Source organism: Sorex araneus, chromosome 2 (assembly GCF_027595985.1).
Source record: "Sorex araneus isolate mSorAra2 chromosome 2, mSorAra2.pri, whole genome shotgun sequence".
Taxonomy (NCBI): domain Eukaryota; kingdom Metazoa; phylum Chordata; class Mammalia; order Eulipotyphla; family Soricidae; genus Sorex; species Sorex araneus.
In genome coordinates this window covers 219,081,606-219,104,552 of record NC_073303.1, presented here as the reverse complement: position 1 = coordinate 219,104,552, position 22,947 = coordinate 219,081,606, and the positions used below count along the sequence as shown (strand labels likewise).

The following is a 22,947-nucleotide window of genomic DNA, read 5'->3' as shown; positions in this document are numbered from 1 at the left end:
CCTCACGCATGAAGGATCCGGCAGAGGAACCCAGGTGTGCAGGACCCAGGGCTGAGATCTCCAAGCCTGCTTGAATAGGGACTGGGCCTCTTCCGCCTAGATCCCCCATTTTCCAGTAGCTAGGCAGTCACACTCAGAAACTGCCCCTGGTGCCGTGTAATCCCATCAACGGCCGACATCCAGAGACTATAAAACCAAGCTCCCAGTTGGTTTTATAAGAACTAGAACTAGGTTGGTTATATAAGAACTAGACATTCTTATAGTCTAGTTCTCCCTCTCGGAGAACCTGGCAAGCTACCGAGAGTTTCCTGCCCACATGGGATAGCCTGGCGAGCTGACAGTAGCTGACTTCTCTGAAGGTTCTTACCCCAGGAACTTGCGGGGTGGAGAACCTCTGGGAAAAGTAAATGTGGGAGTTTACACTATTCTGGGGCTGGAGAGATAATACAGGGACTAAGATGCTTCTGAGAGCAGCCCCTAAGCACTGCCAGGTGTGGCTCCCAAATGCCTCCCCCACCACATAAATAACTATTCTGTAAAAGCCCTATCTCTATCCACTGGACAGATCTCTCTGGAGATCTTACTAATTATTTACCACCCCATATGGTCCCCCAAGCACTGCCAGGAGTAATTCCTGAGTGCAAAGCCAGGAGTAACCCCTGAGCATCGCTGGGTGTAACCAAAAAAAATCATTTTAGGGGGCTGGAGCAATAGCACAGCGGGTAGGGCGTTTGCCCTGCATGCAGCCAACCCTGGTTCGATTCCCAGCATCCCATATGGTCCCCTGAGCACCATCAGGGTAATTCCTGAGTGCAGAGCCAGAACTGACCCCTGTGCATCACCAGGTGTGACCCAAAAAGCAAAAAATATATAATATTTTAGTTAAAAATTAATTAAACTGCAGTTGAGTTAACAATAGTGTTACTAGAATGCTCTGTGTGTGTGTGTGTGTGTGTGTACAAAGTTACTGCTCCTTCACCACCCACCAGAGTGCCATAGTCTCTTCAGTTCACCTCTTTCTTCCCCAGTGCCCCTCTCTCACTTCCTGGTGATGTCAGCTCCATGGTTAAAGTTCAAGGGTTTGTTATTACTAGACAAGTTAGTTCCTTTGCTTTGTTTCCTTTTATACCACATAAAAGGGAGAGCATCTGGTATTTGTCCTTTCTCTTAAGACATTTTTGTTTTTTGGGTTTTTTGTTTGTTTGTTTCACCCTGCACATCCTGTAGCTCCATCCAAGTTGTATGTAGCAAGAGGCAAGATTTCACCCCTTCTGGGCGAGAGAGATGATAGCACAGCAGGTAAGGGGGCTTGCCTCGCAGGCAGTCCAGCGTGAGTTCCACCCCTGGCACCCCAGATGGATTCCTGAGCCCCGCCAGGTGTGACACCTGAATGCACTGCCAGGTGTAATCCCTGAGCATCACTGGGTTTGCCCCCCTGGAAAAAAAAAAGATTTCACCCCTCCTTAACCTTGAGTAGTATGCTACTGTATTCTATGGCATTCCCAAAAGAAACACTATAACTTCTTTTCGCTTGAGTTTTTTTTGGGGGATGGGGCTATATTGGGGGGGCTACACCTCACTCTGTGCTTGGGGAGTCCCTCGAAGTGGTGCTCAGGTACCAGGCAGAGCCGGGCATGAAACCCAGCTTTCCCAGAAGCGAGGCATGCTCTCAGCCCTTTGAACCGTCCTGTTGACCTTGAACTTCTCCATCCACTCATCTGTCATTGGACAATGGGTTGTTTCCATAACTTGGCTATTGTAAGTAGGGCTACAGTGAGCAGAGTTGGCTATCTATCTTTTCAAGTTAATGTTTTGGGCTTCTTGGAACAGATTCCAAGGAGCAAAATTAAGGGCCAAAGAGACAGTACAGTGGATAGGGCATTCACTCTGCACATGCCTGGCTTGGATTTGATCCCTGGTATCCCATATTGTCCCCTGAGCCCTGCCAGGAATGATACCTGAGCACTAGAGCAGGAGTAAACTCTGAGCACCACATTGTGTGGCCCCAAACAAAGCAGAAAACAAAGAAAAAGAAAAGAAAGAAGTGGAATCACTGAGTCACATGGTAACTTTATTTAAAAAACTTCTTAGAGGTCTCCATGCTGTTGAATGACATTCTTGTTACGGCACGCATGGCATCTCAACTTCTCCAACTGCTTTCCATATTTCCCCATCATCAGACTCTCACAATAGCCTTTGTTGTGGTTCCTCAAATACCACATTCTGTTACATCACCCTTTTTTTTTGTTTTTAATTTTTTGTTTTAGGGACACATCCAGTAATACTCAGGGGTTGCTCCTGGCTCTGCACTCAGGAATTACTCTGGGTGGTGCTCGGGGGACCATATGGGATGCCTGGGATCTAGCCCAGGTTGGCTGTGTGCAAGGCCAAGTGCCCTATCCACTAGACTATCGGCTCTGGACCCTCATCGATTACCTACCTGTTCCCTGTACCCTCGATGTATTTCCCCAATTTGCCAGTCAAGTAAAATGTTAACGCTTCCTAACTATTATGCAAGGAAGTGTTAAGAATTAAGAATTAAATGTTTTGGGGCTGGAGCGATAGCACAGCGGGTGGGGCGTTTGCCTTGAACTCGGCTGACCCAGGTTCGATTCCCAGCATCCCATATGGTCCCCTGAGCACTGCCAGGAGTAATTCTTGAGTGCAGAGCCAAGAGTAACCCCTGTGAATTGCCAGGTGTGACCCCAAAAAAGGGGGAAAAAATGAAGAATTAAATGTTTTGAGGTTGGAGTGATCGTATAGCCGTAGGGTTTATGTGCTACATACCCGGGTTTGATCCCAGGCATCACATATGGTCCCCTGAGCACCACCAGGAATAATTCCTGAGTGCAAAGCCAAGAGTAACCTCTTAGCATCCCTGGGTGTGACCCAAAAAGAAAAAATGAACAAGGCAGATAATCATTGGTTGATGATATGTCAGTCTGCAAAAGTGAAAAACTACTAAAGATGACAGGTAAAAAGCTATTCACCTTCACATTTGCATGTACACATTTGCATGTAGGAGCCCTGGGTTCAATCTCTGACATCATACAATCAATCCCCTGAGCATGAAGAACAGGGCTAAAAGTAGCTCTTGGCATTGTCATGGATGGCCCCAAAACCAGAATAAAAAATTCTCTGGGATCAGAGAGATAATACAAAATCTAAGGCCCTTGCCTTGCACACAGCCAACCCAGTTTGATCCCTGACACCACATCTGGTCCCCTGAACCCTGCCCAAAGTGCAGAGCCAGGAGTTAAGCCCTGAGCATGGCTGGGGTGGCCAACAAAACAAAACAAAAAAGAAAGAAGGAGAATCACTGAGTCATAGGGTCACTATCACTGTCATCCCGTTGCTCATCGATTTGCTCGAGCGGGCACCAGTAACGTCTCCATTGTGAGACTTGTTACTGTTTTTGGCATATAGAATACACCATGGGTAGCTTGCCAGGCTCTGCCATGCAGGAGAGATACTCTCGTAGCTTGTCGGACTTTCTGAGAAGGGCACAAGAATTGAACTCGGGTCAGCTGCGTGCAAGGCAAATGCCCTACCACTGTGCTATCGCTCCAGCCCTAGTCATAGGGTAACTTTTTTTAAAAAACATTTTGGAGATCTCCATATTGTTGATTCTTATTATGCTATACATGACATCTCAACTTCTCCAGCTGCTTTTGATCCCCTGAGGACCAAAAGAAGTGATACCTGAGAAGGAGTATGCCCTGAGCACCGAGTTTCATCCCCAAACACCAATATGCAAATATACTGAGGAGGAAATAAAATATCAGAGATGTGCCTAAGTGGCAGTGTGAACAATGGGCAATGATTGCTTTAGCAATCAGAGTGGAATCGAAAAATTCCCAAGAAAACATGTCTGGAACTTCCATTATTGTGAAAATGCCAAGGATCGACGAAGAAACACTTTTCTGAAGAAGACATTCTCCCTAGGTCTTTGCTTCCGTGATTACACGAAAGAGAGGGGCGGGGTGCATAGCTCAGTGGGAGTGCTTGCTTCTCAAGCTTGAGGACCCGAGTTCAATTCGGGCTCTTTCTAAAATGGCCAGCCTGACCCCTTGTGGACAGAACAAGCTATTGCATTCCTGAAGTGTAGGCTGGAGTGATAGCACAGTGGGTAGGGCGTTTGCCGACCAGGGTTCGATTCCCAGCATCCCATATGGTCCCCTGAGCTCCCCAGGAGTAATTCCTGAGTGCAGAGTGAGGAGTAACTCCTGAGCACCCCCGGGTGTGACCCTAAAAGCAAAAATCAAAACAAACAAACAAAAAAACCCAAACCAAAAACACTCTCCACTCCACTAAAAACCAACTGGCTTGGCTTTCAAGCCATACCTATGAAAATATAATAAAGCGCTATAATCGTATTGCCTCTGGAAGGGCTAAATTCAATATTTTAAAAAGATTCATCATTACTGAATGACTTGGCATAAAACCTACTACTTTTAATCGTCGTGCAAGCCCTGCTGTCAGGGACCCATTTGCTGTCCGGAAGACAGTCCAAACGGATGGCGCACTCGCCTTGCATTATGGAAATGCACAGGGTTCAAGCCCTGACACCACTTCCAGAGTACCGTCAGGTGTGGCCCCAAAGCGAAAAAAGAAAAAAGAAAAAAAAAAGGGTGCTGGAGCGATAGCACAGCGGGTAGGGCATTTGCCCTGCACGCGGCCAACCCGGGTTCGATTCCCAGCATCCCATATGTGAGTGACCCCTGTGCATCGCCGGGTGTGACCCAAAAAGAGAAAAAAAAAAGAAAGAAAAAATAAATAAAACAGAAAAAGCTTCGTGTCTGGAAGGATAGTAGAAGCGGGGAGGGTGCTTGGCTGGCACCCGGCCAAGCTGGGTTCGAGCCCGGGAGGAGTGACCCCTGAGCACAGAGCCAGGTGTCGGCCCCGAGGAGCGCCGAGCGCGGCCCAGCAGCCGCGTGCGAAGCTCAAGACCCCGCACCGCGCCAAGCACACCCAGGACGGACCTCACCAAAATGGCGCGCCCTGACGTCATCCGGACGCGCCGCGGCCCGCCGCGCACCACGTGCGGGAGGCGCCGGCAGGCGGCCGGCGCGGCTTTAAGGGCGGGGGGCGTGCCCCGCTTGTTCCGGTGTGGCAAGATGGCGCTGCCCTTTGCGCGGTCGCTGTGCCTGTGCCGCGCGGGAGCCAAACGCCTGGGGCTCGCCACCCCGGGCGCGCGCAGAGGTAGGGATGGCGCCTTTCATTCCCTTCTGCCTGCGGGCCGGTTCCCGTCTGTGCCCCCGCGACGCCCTGCCGGAGAGACAGCCCCAACCTCCAAGGGTCACGTCCCTTCCCCCAGCGGCGTCGCTCTGGGTCCCAGACTTGGGAACGGCTCGTGTTTTCCCGAAACCCCGGCGCCTCCCTACTGAAACCCCATCGGCTCGTGTGCGCGCGCACGTGACAGCCTTCCTGTACCTCGTTTCTACACGGAACACGCCTGTTTCCCATGGCTCAGGGGTCCCCGCCTCGGGCACGGCCCCTGCCCCCACCCCGTCATCACCCCACCCCCCACCCCGTTATCATCCCGTCTCTTTGCTCCGCCCGCAGGAATCAGTTTCAGACTGGAAGAAAAAACCGCCCACAGCAGCCTGGCCCTCTTCAAGAACGAGACCGGCGTCAAGTACGGCATGGTGGGGCTGGACCCCACCAAGCTGGCGCAGAACGTGGAACGCTTCCGGGAGTGGGCGGTGGTGCTGGCGGACACGGCGGTGGCCAGTGGCCGGCACTACTGGGAGGTGACCGTGAAGCGCTCCCAGCAGTTCCGGATCGGCGTGGCGGATGTGGACATGTCCCGAGACAGCTGCATCGGCGTGGACGATCGCTCCTGGGTGTTCGCCTATAACCAGCGCAAGTGGCACACCATGCTGGCCAACGAGAAAGCCCCCGTCGAGGGCATTGGGCTGCCCGAGAGAGTGGGGCTGCTGCTGGAATTTGAGGCCCAGAAGCTCAGCCTGGTGGACGTCACCCGGGTTACCGTGGTCCACACACTGCAGACAGACTTCCGGGGTCCGGTGGTACCCGCCTTTGCCCTCTGGGATGGAGAACTCCTGACCCACTCAGGTCTAGAGGTGCCTGAGGGCCTCTAGCTCCTGGAGCACTGGAGTCCCTAATCCCCCTTGGCCAGCCTCTGGCTGTATTGGAAACCCTCTAACAGTGTCCCAAGCTACCTGTCGTTCCCTCAATTCAGCGTGCAATATCTTAGTCATTTGCTTCGCACCTATCCCGTGGCTGGGCACAAACACCCTGTCCCCTCCCCCAGATGGCCAGTCTGAGCTACCACACGTCTGTACTTTTTTCCGGACTTGCTTCCTCTGCCTCCTTGTGCCCAGATCTTTTCTTCTGTATTCTTTTCAGTGTGGGGGGGTTACTACACCTTACAGCTTGGTTTGCGTTCATCCATCACTCTGGTCCCTTTCCCTTTCTTTGCCCTTATCTCACTTGGTTTTGAAGCTCTACCAAATGTCCAGAGCAAATCCTTTCTACCTCTGGCGGGAGGAGCGGTGTAGTCCGTGAGTCGGCCCTTTCTCTGTGGCACAGTGCTTGGGGCCTGGCTCCTCAGGAAGTGCTTTACTGTGTCAGAGTAAGGACAGAGCCACCCTTCCCTAGTACCTCAGTGGCACACTCTTAGCCCCGCAAGCTGCAGTATCCTCACACCTATCCCTTCGCCTTAACACCTCGGACACCTGGTCAGTCTGTTGGAATCACTGGGCCAGTTACAACCACGACCAAGGGAGAAGAGACAGTTGAGGGATGGTGAGGGGTTTCGTGGTCAAGTTCTCGTTCTTGAGATGTTCCCATCTTCATTCTGCTCCAGTTAGAACTTCCAGAGTGAAGAGGAAGGTCCTGAGGTCTTGCTTAAAGCATTTTTGGACCTGCCTCGACCCAAACCCTTGGTCCTGTTGGCAGCAGAGTATTTAACCTGAGATAGTATTTGGGGCAGAGGCGGCCCTGGGGGTATGAGTGGGCATGGGTGTTGAGTGTGTATTGTCTGAGCTCTGATCCTGTGGTTCTCTCTTATTCTACATCTTCGTGAAGGTGATGCAGCTAGGTGGTACCAAGGGGGGGAAAAAAATGACTGGGTTTAGCAAAGTAATTTGTATAATTAAAGTTTATTTGAACACAAAATACTTTCTCTGTCTATAAAATTGCTATTAGCAGTAGCACTTCCTGGCCAAGGGGATGAGGCAGCAGATCTCTCCAGAGGCCTAAAACCAGGCACAAAGAAAGCTACATCCCCTCCTGCTAGGTTGTGAGAAATCCTTCCCTCAGGACGGTCTCTTTAGGGAGGAGAGGGGGGTCTGTGGGAAGACCTGGGGTGGTTTGAGTGGGCCAAGCCATTAGACTGTAGCTCGAAGCAGCCCCGGGCTCCAAAGGTAGCTCTACTGCAGGTGTCCATCGAGGCACTTCTCTATACTGTTTGCCAAGAGAACGGGGCATTTTTACTCTCAAAGGAAGCACTGGTCTAAGTGGTCCCCACTGAAGCAGTGCAGCGCTCCATAGCATGTTTGGTGGTGGGAGGTTAGGTATGTGGCCGGCTCATGCTTTTTCTTGAGCAGGGACTGTGCACGGGCCCCAGGCTCACACCATGCTCTCTAAGTTCTCTTTGGACAGGACCTCGGCGGCTGCCTCCGCCTGGGTCTCTGAGGGCGTGTAGGAGTCCTGGTAGTCTTGAAGCAGCTTGACCACCTCCAGGTGGTTGAACTGCACAGCGTCGTCCAGAGGAATGTTGCCCCACCTGAAAGGAACAACGGCCGAGATCGGGCAAAGGAGACCCGGAGGGCGTCGCGGTTGCCTGTGGCACGGTGGGGGCCGCAGGGCCGTGAAGATGCCCCCACTCACAGCTTAGCCCAACTCACCTGTCCTTGACGAAAGGATTCACTTTGCAAGCCTCGATCAGGAATTTCACAACATCCATGTGGCCTAGAGATACGGGCAGGAGGAGAAGGAGGGTACAGATCCTTGGCCGCCTGAGTCAGCCAGGAGGGGAGCGGGGGGTGGGGGAGAGTTTGGGGCGCAGGCTCCCTCTCACTGATCCCTCAGTACCTTCAGCTGCAGCGACATGCAGCGCTGTGCGGGAGTCGTAGTCTTTCTGTTCCATGTCCATGGCCGACAAAGCAAACCTGACGATGGAGGAAAGTAGCCGTCGTTACCCTAGAGTCGCCATAGCGTCACTGGTGACCTTTCTGAAGTGGGTCACACTGGACAGGTTCCAGGAAGAAGTCTAAGACTGATGGGCCCTGCACAGTTTATTCTTTTTTTTTTTTTTTTTTTGCTTTTTGGGTCACACCCAGCGATGCTCAGGGGTTACTCCTGGCTTTGCTCTCAGGAATTGCTCCTGGCAGTGCTTGGGGGACCATATGGGATGCCGGGGATCGAACCCGGGTCGGCCGCGTGCAAGGCAAGCGGCCTACCCGCTGTGCTATCACTCCGGCCTGCACAGTTTATTCTTGTGTGCCCAGAGGAGGTGTAAGCCCACGTCCGAGAGATTGGAGTGTAACGTTTCTACACAGCCGTGGCAGGTGCCCAGCCTTTATTTGGGATTGGTAATTGGGCCGACACGGTTCTAACCCACCTCCTAGGACTCTGCTCCTATTACCCAGGTTAACTGAAACAGTGGCGCCTGGGTGTTCTTAGCACGTGACAGACACTGCGTAATGAAGTACCTTCTTAGAGCTGAGACATCGCCACTGTAGGCCGCGAACAACAGGTTCACCACAGACTTGTTCTGGAAAACAAATCATACCCGCCTGAGAGTGACGGTGACTTTGGACCCACCCGTTTCCAGCTCTGCCCTCCTAGCCAAGGGGACTGTTCTGAAACGTTTCCCACAGCCACTGGGGCGTTCCTTACTCGAACTTCTCCCCCTTGGCGCCGTGGGTCTAGTTTCCGAGCGCAGTGCCGCAGGTTGTCATAGTTGTGGAAATTGAAGTGAGACACCAGCTTCTACAATTAAAAGCCACAGTGGCTGTTTACTTGGCGCTGCGCTTACATGGTGTTGCTGAATCTGAACACACTAAATATCCGGAGTCACTCACCTGGCAGAAGTTGATGCCCCTGTGGCTGTTCCCCAGCTTGTCCAGTGGAGGGGACAGACACATCATTCCCATGACATTAGGTACCACCAGCAGGATGGCTCCGGACACAGCCGATTTAGCTGGCAGGCCCACCTAGGGGACGAGGTTCACACTGGGTTAATCACAGTTAACGGAGGGGCTGGGGCGATCGTACAGTCAGTAGTGTGTCAACCTGGGTTTGATTCCATGTATCCCATATTGTCCCCAGAGCACACCCAGGAGTAATTCCTGAGTGCATAGTCAGGAGTAATCTCTGAGCATCACTGGGTGTGGCCCAGATGTCAAAAACAATCCCCCCAAGAAATGATGAGCCTGGAGTGATAGTACAGTAGGAAGGATGTTTACCTTGCACATGCCCAACCCACGTTTAATCCCCTGAGCAAGCCAGGGGTATTTTTTTTGCGGGGGCGGGGGGGTGTCACACCCAGTGATGCTCAGGGGTTATTCCTGGCTTTGCACTCAGGAATTACCCCTGGCGGTGCTCGGGGGATCATATGGGATGCTGGGAATCGAACCCAGGTTGGCCGTGTGCAAGGCAAACGCCCTACCCGCTATACTATCACTCCAGCCCCAGGGGTCATTTTTTTAAAAATTGAATCATCATGAGATAGACCGTTACAAAGCTGTCCGTGAATGGGTTTCAGTCATACAGTATTCCAACACCATCCCTCCACCAGTGTACATTTCCCGGCACCAATGTCCCCAGTTTCCCTCACTCCCCGCTGCCAACACCCCCACCCCTGCCCTCCTGGCCTGCCTCTATCGCAGACACTTCTATTCTCTGGCTCTGGCTCCCTGGCTCCCTCCCTCCTCACCTTTTTGGGCACTGTGGTTTGCAATACAGGTACTGAAAAGTTACCTATCTCCCTTCACCTACTTTCAACACTCAGTTCTTGTCCAGCGTGGTCATTTCCAACTACTATTGTCATACTGTTCCCCCCTCCCCGCCCCCACTCGTGGCACAATCCAACCACTGACCAGTTCTCCTGACCCCTGTTTAAACCAGGAGTAATTTTTGAGTGCAGAGTCAGGAGTAAACCCTGAGCATTGCCAAGTGTGAGCAAAAACAGAAAAGATGGCAAGTCAGGAGGTCTTCCCCGCCTATGCCACAGGCCACCACCAGAGTGCAGGCCAGCAGATGAGAACCACAGGGCGGTGCTGGCCCAAACTACTGCAAGAAAAAGGTCATCCCCAGCTCTGTCTTTCACTAGTTCATTTGCCTTTTCTTACCCGCTTCCCCCTTCAGTGAAGGACTTCAGGAGGGAAATGTTTACCGAGATTTTTCTTTCTTTGATGCTATGCCTGAGCTAAGACCGTCTCTCGCCTAACTTACATTCTGGTGGGAGAAGAGAAACACAGAGAAGCAGAGAAACATTACAGGAAAAAGGGGCTGGAGCGATAGCACAGCGAGTAGGGCGTTTGCCTTGCACGCGGCCAACCCGGGTTCGAATCCCAGCATCCCATATGGTCCCCTGAGCACCGCCAGGGGTGATTCCTGAGTGCAGAGCCAGAAGTAACCCCTGTGCATCGCTGGGTGTGACCCCAAAATAAAAAAATTTAAAAAAAAACATTAAAGAAAAAAGATAACTGGCGGTAAAACTGAAGGAAAGAAGGAAAAGAAATGCTGACAGAGGAAGATGGGCGCACGTGAGATAGGATGGACAGAAAGGCCTCTGGGGAGAGACTCTAAGCCGAGACAGAGAGTGATGGGAAGGGGGGCAGAACAGCGCAGGGGCTGCAGCGGCCAGTCTGAGAGTCTGAGGGATTCCAGATGATTCTCTGCCTAATCGCCTGCTTGGAAGCTGAGTGAGTGGACAAGCGGCGGGCACACACTTCCCCCCGTCCACCTTCAAGGCCTCCTGTGTCATCGTCCCTTTGGGGCACTGGCCTGGGAGCACTCACGTGGAAGGCAAACTGGCCCGAGAAGTCGTACATGCCGCAGGAGTGCATGAGGCTCAGGGTGCTGCGCACGGCCTCGGCACTCAGCACGCTCTCGCCCGTGATGGGGCAGATCCCGCCGTTGGCCAGGGTGGCCGCCATGACACTGCCGGATTCGCAGGTTACTTCCACGGAGCACAGCTGTGCAGACAGGACAGAGGTCAGAGGGGAGGGTGCGGTGTAGACGAGGCGCGTCAGGCACGCGGCAACATTCCTGGCGTCTTCATTCAAACTTCAGTTTCCGGGCTGTTTCCTTTTTTTTTAATTTTCTCCCAGTTTTGTTGATATTTTTCATTCCCCCCCACCCTTCCCCCCTGCTTGCTTCACTGCTGTTGATACTGTTGTGATGACGGGGGGCTGGATACACCTGGCCTCTGAGGTTCCCGAAGGATACCAGGCACATCCCTCTTGGGGGGTAGAGCCGGGACCCCCAAGGCCTGGGGGTCAGACCCAGGGCCAAGGGTCGTGTGCCCGTGGCCCTGGGCTCAGTGTTTTGTTTTTCTTTCTTTTTTTCTTTTTGGGTCACACCCGGCATGCACAGGGGTTACTCCTGGCTCTGCACTCAGGAATCACTCCTGGCGGTGCTCAGGGGACCCTATGGGATGCTGGGAATCGAACCCGGGTCGGCCACATGCAAGGCAAACGCCCTACCCACTGTGCTATCACTCAGCCCATTGGGCTGTGTTTGCTTGCCTGGAAGTAGAGGTCAAGAGCAGCCATCATGTCCACTCCCTTGGGAAAGCACTGCCAGGAAGAAGAGGGGAGGCGGTCAGCCAGCCCGTCACGCTCAGACTCCCAGCCAGAGGCCCCAGCACGGACCGCCCTTCCACCCGCCTCAGAATCCCTGGGGGGGTCTCATCAACTTTTCCAGTTACCTTCTTCTCCTTGAGGTAATAGCCAATGGCGTAATTCCGATCCCCCGTTTCCTTCTCTGACTGGAATCTGAAGAAAACATCCCATTTAGTACTTGATATTTTAGGGGTGGGTGTGAGAAATGGGGAGGGGGGGAATGTATTCCCTGAGAGAGACACGACTCTATCATACATGCCAACATAAATCAGCGCCTTTATAAGTTCTCACAGTTTTACTACAGGAAATGTTGGCTACAGGAAACCTTAGCAAATACGAGGCATTGCTTTATTGTAAAGTGCAAAAACCAAATAAAAGCCCAAGACAATCTAGCCATCTGCTCTAGAAAATCTGGCGAGGGTTTGTTTAGCTTTGAGAGGGCTGACGAGAAAGGGCCTAAGCACAGATCTTCTCATATGTAATAAGCAGAAGTGGATCGACTTCTTTTACAAAATGAACAAATGTCACTGAAGAGACTCAGGAAACTCTAAGGCCAAATCCCCCCTTGGGTTTGCTTCTTAGATTCATTCTATCCTCTCCCTCCATCACACAAATACACCACAATGCACTCAGCCAATCCTCTGAACAGGGCCTTACGTGGCATTGCTGAAACCCATGTATTCATTCCCAGCCATCTTGTTCAGAAATTGCAAGACCTAGAAGAGAAGAAGGGGTGTGGGAGGCCCCACGGAGGGAGGACCCACACTAGACACACAGTAGGCTCATTAACCATTCTGATATCTTTAGTGCACACACACACAGGGACTTCAGAGCTTCCCGGCCCCGCCCCCACCACCCCTTTAGTTTGTGTTTGGGGGATGCAGCTGGCAATGCTAAGGGATCACTCCTGGCTCTGTGATTAGGGGTCACTTGTGGTGGTGCGGGGGAAGTTGGGGCGGAGACATGAACACCATACAGAATCCCAGGGATTGAACCCGGGTTGACTGTGGGCCAAGTCAATGCCCTACCTGCTGCTTTCCTCTTGAGGCCAGCTGGTTCCCTCACCTCTGGGAAGGAGTTTTTTACAGGCTGGGGTACTAGCAACATGCGGCAGAGCCATGCGGGCCATCAGTTTTTGTTGGTGTTGTTATTTGTCTGGGGCCCAGACCCGGTAGAGCTCTACCAATGCTCCTGGCTCTGGGTTCAGGGATCATTTCTGACAGTGCTAGGGAACCACAGGGATGAAGGGGATGAGTGGGATGAAGAAAACCCCGGGTTTCCGGGGTTGGCTGTGTGTGAGGTAAGTGCCTTCACATGCCGCAGGCCATCTGGAGAGAAACATGCCATGGAGAAAGTTGTCAGGGTCTGAGGAGCAGAGAAACTTACAAAGTCAAACTTCTCAGCTTTGTTACAGTCCATCTGCAGAGAGGATGGAAGAGCTATGTTAGTATTCCAGACTGGAAGGACGACAGGAGCGTCAGAAGAAACCTAGTTGGGTTCAAGTGTCAAACTGGTTTTCCTAACAGGAATGTGTTATATTTAACACATTTATATATATATATATATACATATATATATACATATATATATTTGAGTAACCAGGACTGTTTCTATGCATACTTTGTGATCTTTAACACTTATTCATTGAGATTTTTATTATAAGATTATTAATACGTAGTTTCACCCCATATAAGAGCCTCACCCCTCCTGAATCTCAATCGCGCTCCCATTCTCAATTCCAATCCTCATTCTTGACCCCCACTTGTGTTTTCCTGACCCCAGTGCTGTCACCAAGCCCAACCCTCTTCCCATCTCCATCCCCACTCCTGAGCCCCCGGCTGGAACCTCACCCTCTCTTATCCCTGACTCCCATCACTCACTCCAAGAGTGACAAGTGTCAAGGCCAGAGCGATAGTACATACGTAGGTAGACCGTTTGCTTTGCACACAGTTGACCTGGGTTCGATCCCTGGCACCCCTTATGTCCCCTGAGCACAGAGCCAGGAGTAAGCCCTGACTACCACTGGATGTAGCCCAAAGACAAACAAAAAGAGTAACATGTGGGGCTGGAGCGATAGCACAGCAGGTAGGGTGTTTGCCTTACATGCCGCCGACCCGGGTTCGATTCCCAGCATCCCATATGGTTCCCTGAGCACTGCCAGGGGTAATTCCTGAGAACAGAGCCAGGAGTGACCCCTGTGCATTGCTGGGTGAGATCCAAAAAGCAAAAAAAAAAAAAAAAAAAAGAGTAACATGTGTCCACTGTGTATATTATAATAATGATATCAATTTGTATTGATCATATCAACAACTGAATTATCAGATAAGGGCTAAGTCCATTAGGGCCTACTGGGCTGGGATGGGATGACGCGCGTTTCAGAAAAAGGTCTGTAGCTAAACTACCCTAAATAAGGGGAGAGACAGGGCCTGGTCGTCCCACCCACCCCCACTCATCCTTTCCTGACTGTGTCAACTAGAGAGTCAACATCACAGGGACTCTGACACCTGGGCGCGTGGGGGAGGGTTCCTAACGCCACCTTCCCCAGGAGTGCCTGTGATTGGCTTCAGAGCGTTTCTGCCCTCAGTGCCCTCAGGCTCTTGCTCAAGCCCTAGGAGACCTACAGTGGACGGGCCAGCCCGACACCTCTGCTCAAGGCCGACTCACAGATCCAGGTGACGTGAATAGCTGCCCTGGCCTGGCCATTCACCCTTCCATCCCCGAGTCTCTCACCCAGAGTTGGCCAATCAGTGTCTGATTGCACTGTCCTCCCCCTGTGTGTAGCATTTGGCCCTTGACCCCAGGCAGGGGTCAGGACCAGATTGCTTCTCTAAGCGCCGGGAAACTCTAGGCACCAGACTTAGGAATGGAGGCAGGGTACCATTCCTTTTGGTGTTCATTTTGGGGTCACACCTGGAGGGGCTCAGAGCTATGATGACAACTTAGGGGGTGCTCCGAGCAGTGCTCAAGGTACCATGTGGGGTGCAAAGCATGCACTGCAGCCCAGTGAGCTCTCTCTCCAGCCCCATATTCCTTTCATTAACATCCTCAGTATAGGTGCTTCCGACTGTGCTTTGTGGGGCCCCTCAAAGCTACCGCAGGAATCCCAGGAGAGCTGGGTAGGCATAAGGAATAGGAATAAGGGGTTCAGAGAACTGTACCTCTAAAAGACTAGGGTAGCACTGACCTTGATCAAGGAGCTCACGACGATGGCGCCAGCGTTGACCATGGGGTTATGGGGGATGCCTGAGGAAACATAAACCACCCAGACTCTTATCAGCCGCAGAGCAAACACTTTCTTCACAGCCTGCTCACTTGGCAGACTACACAAGAAAGAGATCTGTGTTGGCGCTGATGGGATGGCAGGTTGGTCAGGCAGGTGAGTGGAGCAAAAAGGCCGGAGCAGTGGGCAATAAGGAGAAAGACCTGTTTGAAGTCTGGCCTGAGCGCCAGGGTGCTTACCTTCCTCATTGAGCGAGAGCTTGTTGTACCGCAGGCCGCTGGGCTCCTTGCCCACAAATTTGTGCACGTAGTCGGTGCCCAGGGTGCTGATGGAGATGGCGTAGGTGAGGGGCTTCACGCAGGACTGCAGGCAGAACGGTATCTTTGTGTGGCCCACAGAGTGCCTGGAGGCAGACAAGGGTCAACGGCGGTGGTCAAGCCTTTCTCCTGCCCCTCTGCCACACCTCCCCTTTCTCGCACCCGGATTCTCACCGCTGACCATCCACAGTGCACAGGGAGACGCCCCACAGCTCTGGGTTTGCCTTCGCCAGCTGCGGGATGTAGGCGGCCACCTGGTACGAGCGGGCGGAGAAAACAGACAGAGAGATGCGGATGTGGAGAGAAAGGAGAGGCCAGCCGCAGAGCTCAGAGCATCTTTTTGATAAAAGCGACAACCTGCCTGCTGCAGGGCAATGTGGCTCCCTTCCCCATCGCTCCCCGTATACGCCCCAGCCTTAAGTTCTAAGGCCTTATATTTCCATAGCCCCGCACCTGTAGGGGTGGCGGTAAAGCCCATGGAAGGTCTTAAAAAAGGGGGGGGGTAATTCTGGGGTCACTTTGCCCTTTGGTTCTTTGGCTCCTTTATTCTTATGGGATTCCTTCAAAGTTCTATTGAATCCTATGGAACTGTCCCCATTTAAAACAAACCAACCGAAAAACGGATTCCCTTGCCTGCTCTAGAAATTACATGTATAGAAATACATAAAGTCCCATTTTTATAAGTTTTGCTCCTCCACTGGATTCCCAGCCCCAGGATGTCTGCAAGAAGCAAGGTCCATCTGGCCCAGACCCCTTGCCCCCCTTAGTCCCCTGGCCCTCACTTTGCCTCCAGTGAGCTCTCTGGCATCCTCAAAGATGCGATCCACATGGCCCGTGAACTCCTCAAAATCAGGAATGACAAACTTCTTTCGGAATGCCTGGGTCAGGAGCACAATGTTGCTGCTTACACACCTGGATCCCAGACACGAGTGGGTTAGGGGGCTGGAGAGAGGCGGCCGAGACTCACTCTGGAGCCGCGGACGTTAGTAATAGAGAAGGTGCGAGTGGTCAGGGGTCATGGGTTAGGGATCGATAGTTGTGCGACCATTGGCATGTCACTGTATCCTACTGGGTCTCAGGCTTCTTTGCCTCTCACCTGGGGGGTAGTAATGATGTGGAAAGGGATTCTAAGAAACAGCATTTGGGGATATGAGAAAAACAAAACGCCTAAATAAGATCTATTTAGAGTAGGTTATCTTTACACTTTAGAATCCAAAGTCATATAAATATATTTACATATATCCCTATAGGCATGAGATGCACAGGACATTATCTAGAAGAAGCCCATTAATCTGAGAGCAGTGTAGACTTCTAGCAAAAGGGACTGGGGTGGGGAGAGAAGGAATGGAGAACATGTATTTCTATATTGTTTGGATTTTTATAACGAGCATTGACATATTCAGGTACAGCTTGCATGGTAAGTCATGAAATGAAGGTTGAACCAGTGAACCCTCGAGATCACTCCCTGCTGCTGAAGTCTGCCTTCAGGGCACAGATCTGAGAGTTGGTGCCCTTGGGTCTGGGGCCCTCACTTTTGGAAGAGTTCTCGGTCCAAGAGGCCACCACTGCTGGACTCTCGAACCATGTGGCGCATCTGGCTCAGGCAGTCCCGGAGCCGGGGATCTGACGTCTGTAGTCCGGTGGCCTTCAGTGCCTTTAGGAGGATGAAAGAGTCAGGTGAATTCCACTGCAAGGGCAGGGCCAGGATCCTAATAATATTCCCGAGTTAGCTCAACCTCTGTTACTATACCAGGTGACATAAGTGGATTTGGAAACTGAGGCAGGAATAGGGTGCTAACCTTTGTGTGTGTGTGTTTTTTTTTTTTTTTGCCTTTTGGGTCACACCCAGCGATGCTCAGGGATCACTCCTGGCTCTACACTCAGGAATTACCCCTGGCCGTGCTCAGGGGACCATATGGGATGCTGGGAATCGAACCCAGGTCGGCCACGTGCAAGGCAAACGCCCTACCCGCTGTGCTATCACTCCAGCCCCTAGGGTGCTAACCTTTGAGTGCTCAGCCTGGCTCTCTATCCTTTCTCATAAAAGCAATTGGTTTCTGAACGTATTGGGTAAAAACCAAGAAGATGGGTTGAGTTTGAAGGGTTCATCTTTCCAATCTGGGTGGGATGGGATGTCGCATGAGCCCAGGTTATCTTCTATCATCTGTGTCCTTCATCTTCACATGGTGCCCACTAGCTGCCCTGAGCCTCTCCTACCTTCCCTTTCCCACTTTCCCGAGGTCCTGCATGGTGGATGCTCTGAGCAGGCAGAAAGCAACTTACAGTAGTGAACTTGTGGATGGGGATTCGTTCCTGTCCCTCGGCAATCGTGTAGAAGAGCAGGTCGCCCAGGCGGGCCAGCATGCCACTCTCCGATGCATCACTGTTTGGGGGCAGAGACAGGGGAGGAGGGCAGGAGACTGAGAACTGCTCGTTGTTCCTTTTCCTGGAACGTGGGTTTACAAGGAGGCAGGTATTCTCATTCACTCCTTGCCTCCTCCCTGAACAGTCTACTCGATCCCTATAATTCCAGCTCTTAACATCTGTCCTGAAAAGTTTAGTGTGTGTGTGTGTGTGTGTGTGTGTGTGTAATGAGCTGAGATTGAACCTAGGGCCTCACACATGCAAGGCAAGTAAGCACTTTGCCACTGAGCTACATCCCTGACCCAGTTTCTGAAAAGTTCTAACTTTTAGTCCCTAACCAACATTCAGATCTTCATTTCTAGCTGCCTTCTACACACTTCCATTTCTAGATGCTCCACAGGAACTTCAGACTCAGCATGTCCACACCCCCTCCCCCGTCACTCACCTCCCTCCCTCTGCCCCTCCCTGTGCTTCCCACAGAGGTTAACAGCATTCGCACTCACTGCGTGCCCGCTGGAAGCATGGAGTCATTCGAATAATCCCCATACCTCAATTATATCCATGAGCAGTTGGGTGAACAACACTGAATAAATCCACCTCTGTTAACAGATCTCACACTTACCCTCTATTTTCCTTTCTCCCTGTATTAGCATAATATGGTAGAAAGAACCAAAGTTACTCCTTAATAAATGTGGAATCTTGATATGTCTAGTAAGTCAGGTTATTCAATATTGCTGAACCTGCTTCCTCATCTGTAAAATATCGGCAGTAATATCCTCTTCACATGGGTGAGGTGAGGCTTAACTGAAATAGCATTGGGAGAAAGTCTGTCTTTCCTCAAAACGCAGGTACTTGGTAAAATCATGCTTCTATAAACCTAGCTAAAATATGCTAGCTACCTTCCTTAATCTAAAATTCAGTTTCCAGGGTTGAAGCAATAGTACAGTGGGTAGGGTGTTTGCCTTGCACATGGCCAACCTGGGTTCAATCCCCAGCATCTTATATGGTCCCCTGAGCCCCCACCGGGAATGATCCCAGAGCACAGAGTCAGGAGTGAGCACTGAGCATCGCAGGGTGTGGCCCCCAAACAAAACAAACAAAAACCTTGCTAAGATTTCTTTCTTTTCCTCCATCATGCCCCCAGCCCTGTCTCCCCCAGAATTCCAGTTACAGCTGGTAAGGAGTAGCTCTCTAAGTGGGCCAGGCATGGAATGACCACCTCCACCTCCTCCACCTGGCACTGTGCTGCTTATCTGTCAATGTGCAGATGAAATGTTATGAACGCTGTAAAGGCACCCCTACACCTTTAGATGTTGCTTCTGTGCTAGTATGGCATGACACTACCTCACTGACAGAAGAATCGCCTTTGCTCCAGTTAGGTCTTTGTGTTTTACATGTCTTTGTTTTCCTAGCATTGAGCAAAGTCTTAGGCACACGTGGGTCTTCAATAAAGAATTCCCAAGTTACATGGTTAGAAAGGTTCCTTCCCCAAAGTATCTCAGTGGCTTACATCACCTAAAATCCAAGGTACCAAAGCCTTGAGAGCTCTCCAACTAATAGGTCAACAAATTAAAGAATGATTGTTATCAGATCTGAAGCCCCTTAAAATGCTTTGACCCAGGGGCTGGAGTGACAGTACAGTGGGTTGGGCATTTGCCTTGCATGCAGTTGACTCAGGTTCGATCCCTGGCACCTCATATGGTCCCCTGAGCACCACCAGGAGTAATTGCTGAATACCTGAGCATCACTAGACGTGACCCCCCCAAAATTAATAAAATAAAACTTAAAATAGTGTGTTTATGGGGATGGAGAGAGTACACGGGCTAAGGTGTTTGCTTTGCATGTGGCTAACCATTTTAAATCCCTGGCACTATATCTGGTCCCCCCCCAAGCACTGCCAAGAGTGACTCTTGAGCACAGAACCAGGAATAAGCCCTGAGCACTGCTAAATGTGGCCTAGCAAACAAAAGAAAACAAAAACCAAAAATATTCTTAAAGGGACGGGGATGTGGCCCAGTGGTAGAGCATCTAATAGGTGGAGACCTGGGTTTAATCCCTAGCACTGAGAGAGAGAGCGAGAACAAGAGAGAGGGAGAGAGAGAGAGAAAGAGAGAGAGAGAGAGAGGGAGAGATGAAGCAATTTGATATCGACCAGGTCAAGTCTACGTTCAGGAATGCCAGGAGAAGGGGCGTTTTTCTGTCTCTGAGAAAATCCAGCTGTAATAAAGAGAAAGGTGCCTATAGAAAAAAGAGGATCTTTCTGCTGGCCGAGAATTGGAGGTTAGAGTTGACTTAGGAGTAACTCAAGAAGGAAGGTCTGTGGGAACACTGCAAGGAAAAAATCCCCGAAGGTTAAGAGTACTACAATACTGAATGTATCACAACCTTAAAAATACTACATTATCCCAGATATGTGTTCATCTACAACAGAATGTCAAGGGGTGGGGGTGGAAGCAAAGTGCAGAATAATGTGTATGGTATGATACCATTTGTACAAGAGCAGAGAAAATATTAGCATGCATTTGCTGGTAAAACATCTCTGTCACTGTCACTGTCATATCTCTAGAAGGCTAAATACAAGGTATTAATGACAGATGTCTAGGGAGACTAAGCAACTGAGTAGTAATTGAAAACGATGCACAAGACTCTAGCAATGAAATTGAAATTGTTTAAATAAATTATGATACTTCATACAATGGACTCAAAATGGCAAAATGGAAGCCATTAAAACAGCAGTCTCACACACATTGAATTATCTTAAAAGCTATTCACAGATGGGAAAGCTAGGCTATCAAAGATTAGGAATACGATGCTCCTATTTTTGTTCAATTTTATATTTATATATACATATCGGTTTGCATATAACAGTATTAACTGATAACCTCTAATACTTTATTTTTTTCTTGATACTCTATATGAAAAAGCTAAAAAATAAAAAAAACAGCCTGAATCCCCAGAGCGTTTTCCCTCTGCTGTGATTTTCTCCTCCACAATCCCCTCCCCCCCACGCCCCTACCCCTTACTGGGTCACACTCACAAAGCCCAACTTCCTCAACCCCCCAGCTCTACTGCCCAAAGGAACATCAGTCCAGGGAAGTTGCCAGGGGCTTCCTTGAGTACAGCCACAGGCGGAGAAACAAGATTTCTAAAACACTTTCATCACCTGACTCAACTGGATAAAAGAAAAATGTGTGTGTGTGAAACTCCTGCTCTCCATCCCACAAAATGTGGGAGGAGGAGGGAACGGAAATCTTTATTCCAGCACCGCTTCTTCCGTGGTGATTATTTAGGATAGGAGAGACGCGGCTTATTCTTGGAAGTTTAAGTGCTCCCGTGTCTCCCGGGGAAGAGGCTTGATGGAAAATTACAGCACAAGGATTATTAATCAGTGATCCCTTACTGGCCTGTTAGCAGTCGGTCCCATGCTGGTGAGGTCGTGCTATTTGTCTAGCGACTTTAACCATGGTGTGTGTGTGTATTTCTGAATGTCATCAGTCGATGCCAATGACGGGGTTGATGGTCCATTTCCTGTTCCTGCTATAATAAAGCGGGGCTACTTGGCTGGTTGTCTAGATTGGCTTCTGGGGAGGACAAAATGTCCTGCCCAGCTCCATATACCTCTCAAATAAGAGGTTCAGTAACGGTTCTGGACCACCCCGATAGATTCTGGGTGGTGGGGAAGAGAGATGCAGCCACCGCTTTAAACCAGGGGCCCCGAGCAGCACAAATAACGGCTCGGACTGACTCTGGTTTGGGGAATCTGCGTCTGATTTATTCTTTTTTCTTTTTCCTTTTTTTAATCCTATAAACATTTTCCTCATCCAACGACCAGTTGGAAAAACGGATCCGGTGCTGCAGCCCTGGTTAACGCGCACACACCCCAACACAGAAGCAAACGCCACACCACCGACCTGCGCACTAATAATCCAGGCGCATCACACAGTAAACGCCGAAGACACACACACACACACACACACACACACACACACACAGAGCAACACAGACACGCCACACACTGAGCCCCAACGACACCAGGATTCGAGTCGGAGAGGCTGCTCCAGACCCACGCATGTCCGAAAGCACACACGAGAGCCGGGGAGGGCAGGGGAGGGGAGGGCAGCGCGCACCCGGCCCGGCACTCAGACACGTGCACCCCGCCACAGTCCGTGCCCCGCAGCCCGCCCCGCGCGGTACGCACCTGGGACAGGCACCATCCCGAGCACCGACCTGCCCAAACGCCCTCCCGGGCGGGCGGCACTTGACCGCCCGAGCGCGGCGGACCCACAGCCCCAAATCTATAGGAAAAGGCATCGCAGGCGAGTGAGCGAGGAGGAGAGGGGAGACGAGATGCGCTCCCGGGGAGAGAGGGCGACTCGGGAGCGAGCGAGAGCGACAGTGGGAGTGGGGGCGAGCCGGTCCCCTGCCCCTGTCCCGCGAGCCTTACTGATCCGGATGCTGCGGCTGGTGGCTGCGCGGCGTCTCCCTGCCCCGCGCCGCGGCCTCATTGAGGTGGTGCCGGACGCCCCCGCCAAGAAGGGGGCTCCGGCTCGGGTGCCCCCAGCCGCCCCGCCGGCACTGACTGCGGGCCCCGCTCAGCGCCCTCTGCAGAGCCCTCATGGAGCGCATCCCCCCAGCGCGCCGCTCGCGGGGCCCGAGCGCCCGGAGAGCCCGAGCGCAGCCTGGCGGGAGGGGCGGAGGACTCGCGGACGAGGCAAGGTGGGGGAAGCCCGGGGCCGCGGGGTGATGAGCCTGGAAGGAGGAGAGGTGGGGCCGGGTGGGTGGGGCTGGCCCCGGAGGAGGGGCCGACAGTCCTAGAAGGTTAGGGTCACGCGCGGGTGCGCCCGTTTCCCGCACCCGGGGCCCGAGCGAGGGAACGGGGGAGGAGGGGGCGTCAGGAGGGTGTTGAGAAGAGGGCGGTGACGCCCTCGAGATAGATAATGCTCAGGCCCAATCACGGTGGGAGGAACCGGCGGGGGACGGAGAAAAAAAGCCGAGACTACCCAATGAGGGCAAGGAGGCGGGGCATCTCCAAACCCTGCGAATTCCTCCGCGCCCCGGCCCCCCGCGCCAGGTGCGGCGCCCGGACGCTGAGGGCGGGAAAGCTGCGGCGGCGTCGGGGGCCGTGGGACTCCGAGCACGCGGCGGCCTCGGGACGATGGAACTCGGGGGCAGCCGGGAGAGCGGGGCCAATGCACACTCTGATAAGAGTGGCCCCTGTGGAAGAGGC

General features: G+C 51.9%; 2 protein-coding genes across 3 annotated transcripts; one reads left to right on the top strand and one right to left on the bottom strand.

Moving 5' to 3' along the window:
• The first annotated feature begins 5,055 nt into the window (after positions 1–5,055).
• On the top strand, positions 5,056–6,970 carry SPRYD4 (SPRY domain containing 4). The gene is made up of 2 exons (XM_004601613.2): positions 5,056–5,202; positions 5,566–6,970. The coding sequence occupies exons 1-2, from the start codon at positions 5,118–5,120 to the stop codon at positions 6,102–6,104; spliced, it is 624 nt and encodes a 207-aa protein (XP_004601670.2). The 5' UTR covers positions 5,056–5,117; the 3' UTR covers positions 6,105–6,970.
• A 138-nt stretch (positions 6,971–7,108) lies between these two features.
• GLS2 (glutaminase 2) lies at positions 7,109–22,577 on the bottom strand. Of its 2 annotated transcripts, XM_055127102.1 has the most exons (19): positions 22,165–22,576; positions 21,919–22,015; positions 17,640–17,739; positions 16,889–17,010; positions 16,139–16,268; positions 15,531–15,610; positions 15,279–15,442; positions 15,004–15,062; positions 13,206–13,238; positions 12,477–12,535; positions 11,906–11,972; positions 11,724–11,774; positions 10,995–11,171; positions 9,054–9,185; positions 8,869–8,961; positions 8,682–8,743; positions 8,062–8,138; positions 7,875–7,938; positions 7,109–7,753 (listed from the first exon to the last, which is right to left on the bottom strand). In XM_055127102.1, exons 1-19 carry the CDS (start codon positions 22,223–22,225, stop codon positions 7,597–7,599), a joined length of 1,785 nt encoding a protein of 594 aa, XP_054983077.1. In that variant the 5' UTR covers positions 22,226–22,576; the 3' UTR covers positions 7,109–7,596. The 2 variants fall into 2 exon arrangements, with proteins under 2 accessions (XP_054983077.1, XP_004601671.1); XM_004601614.2 differs by lacking the exon at positions 21,919–22,015 and having other exon boundaries at positions 22,165–22,577.
• Between the last annotated feature and the right edge of the window lie 370 nt (positions 22,578–22,947).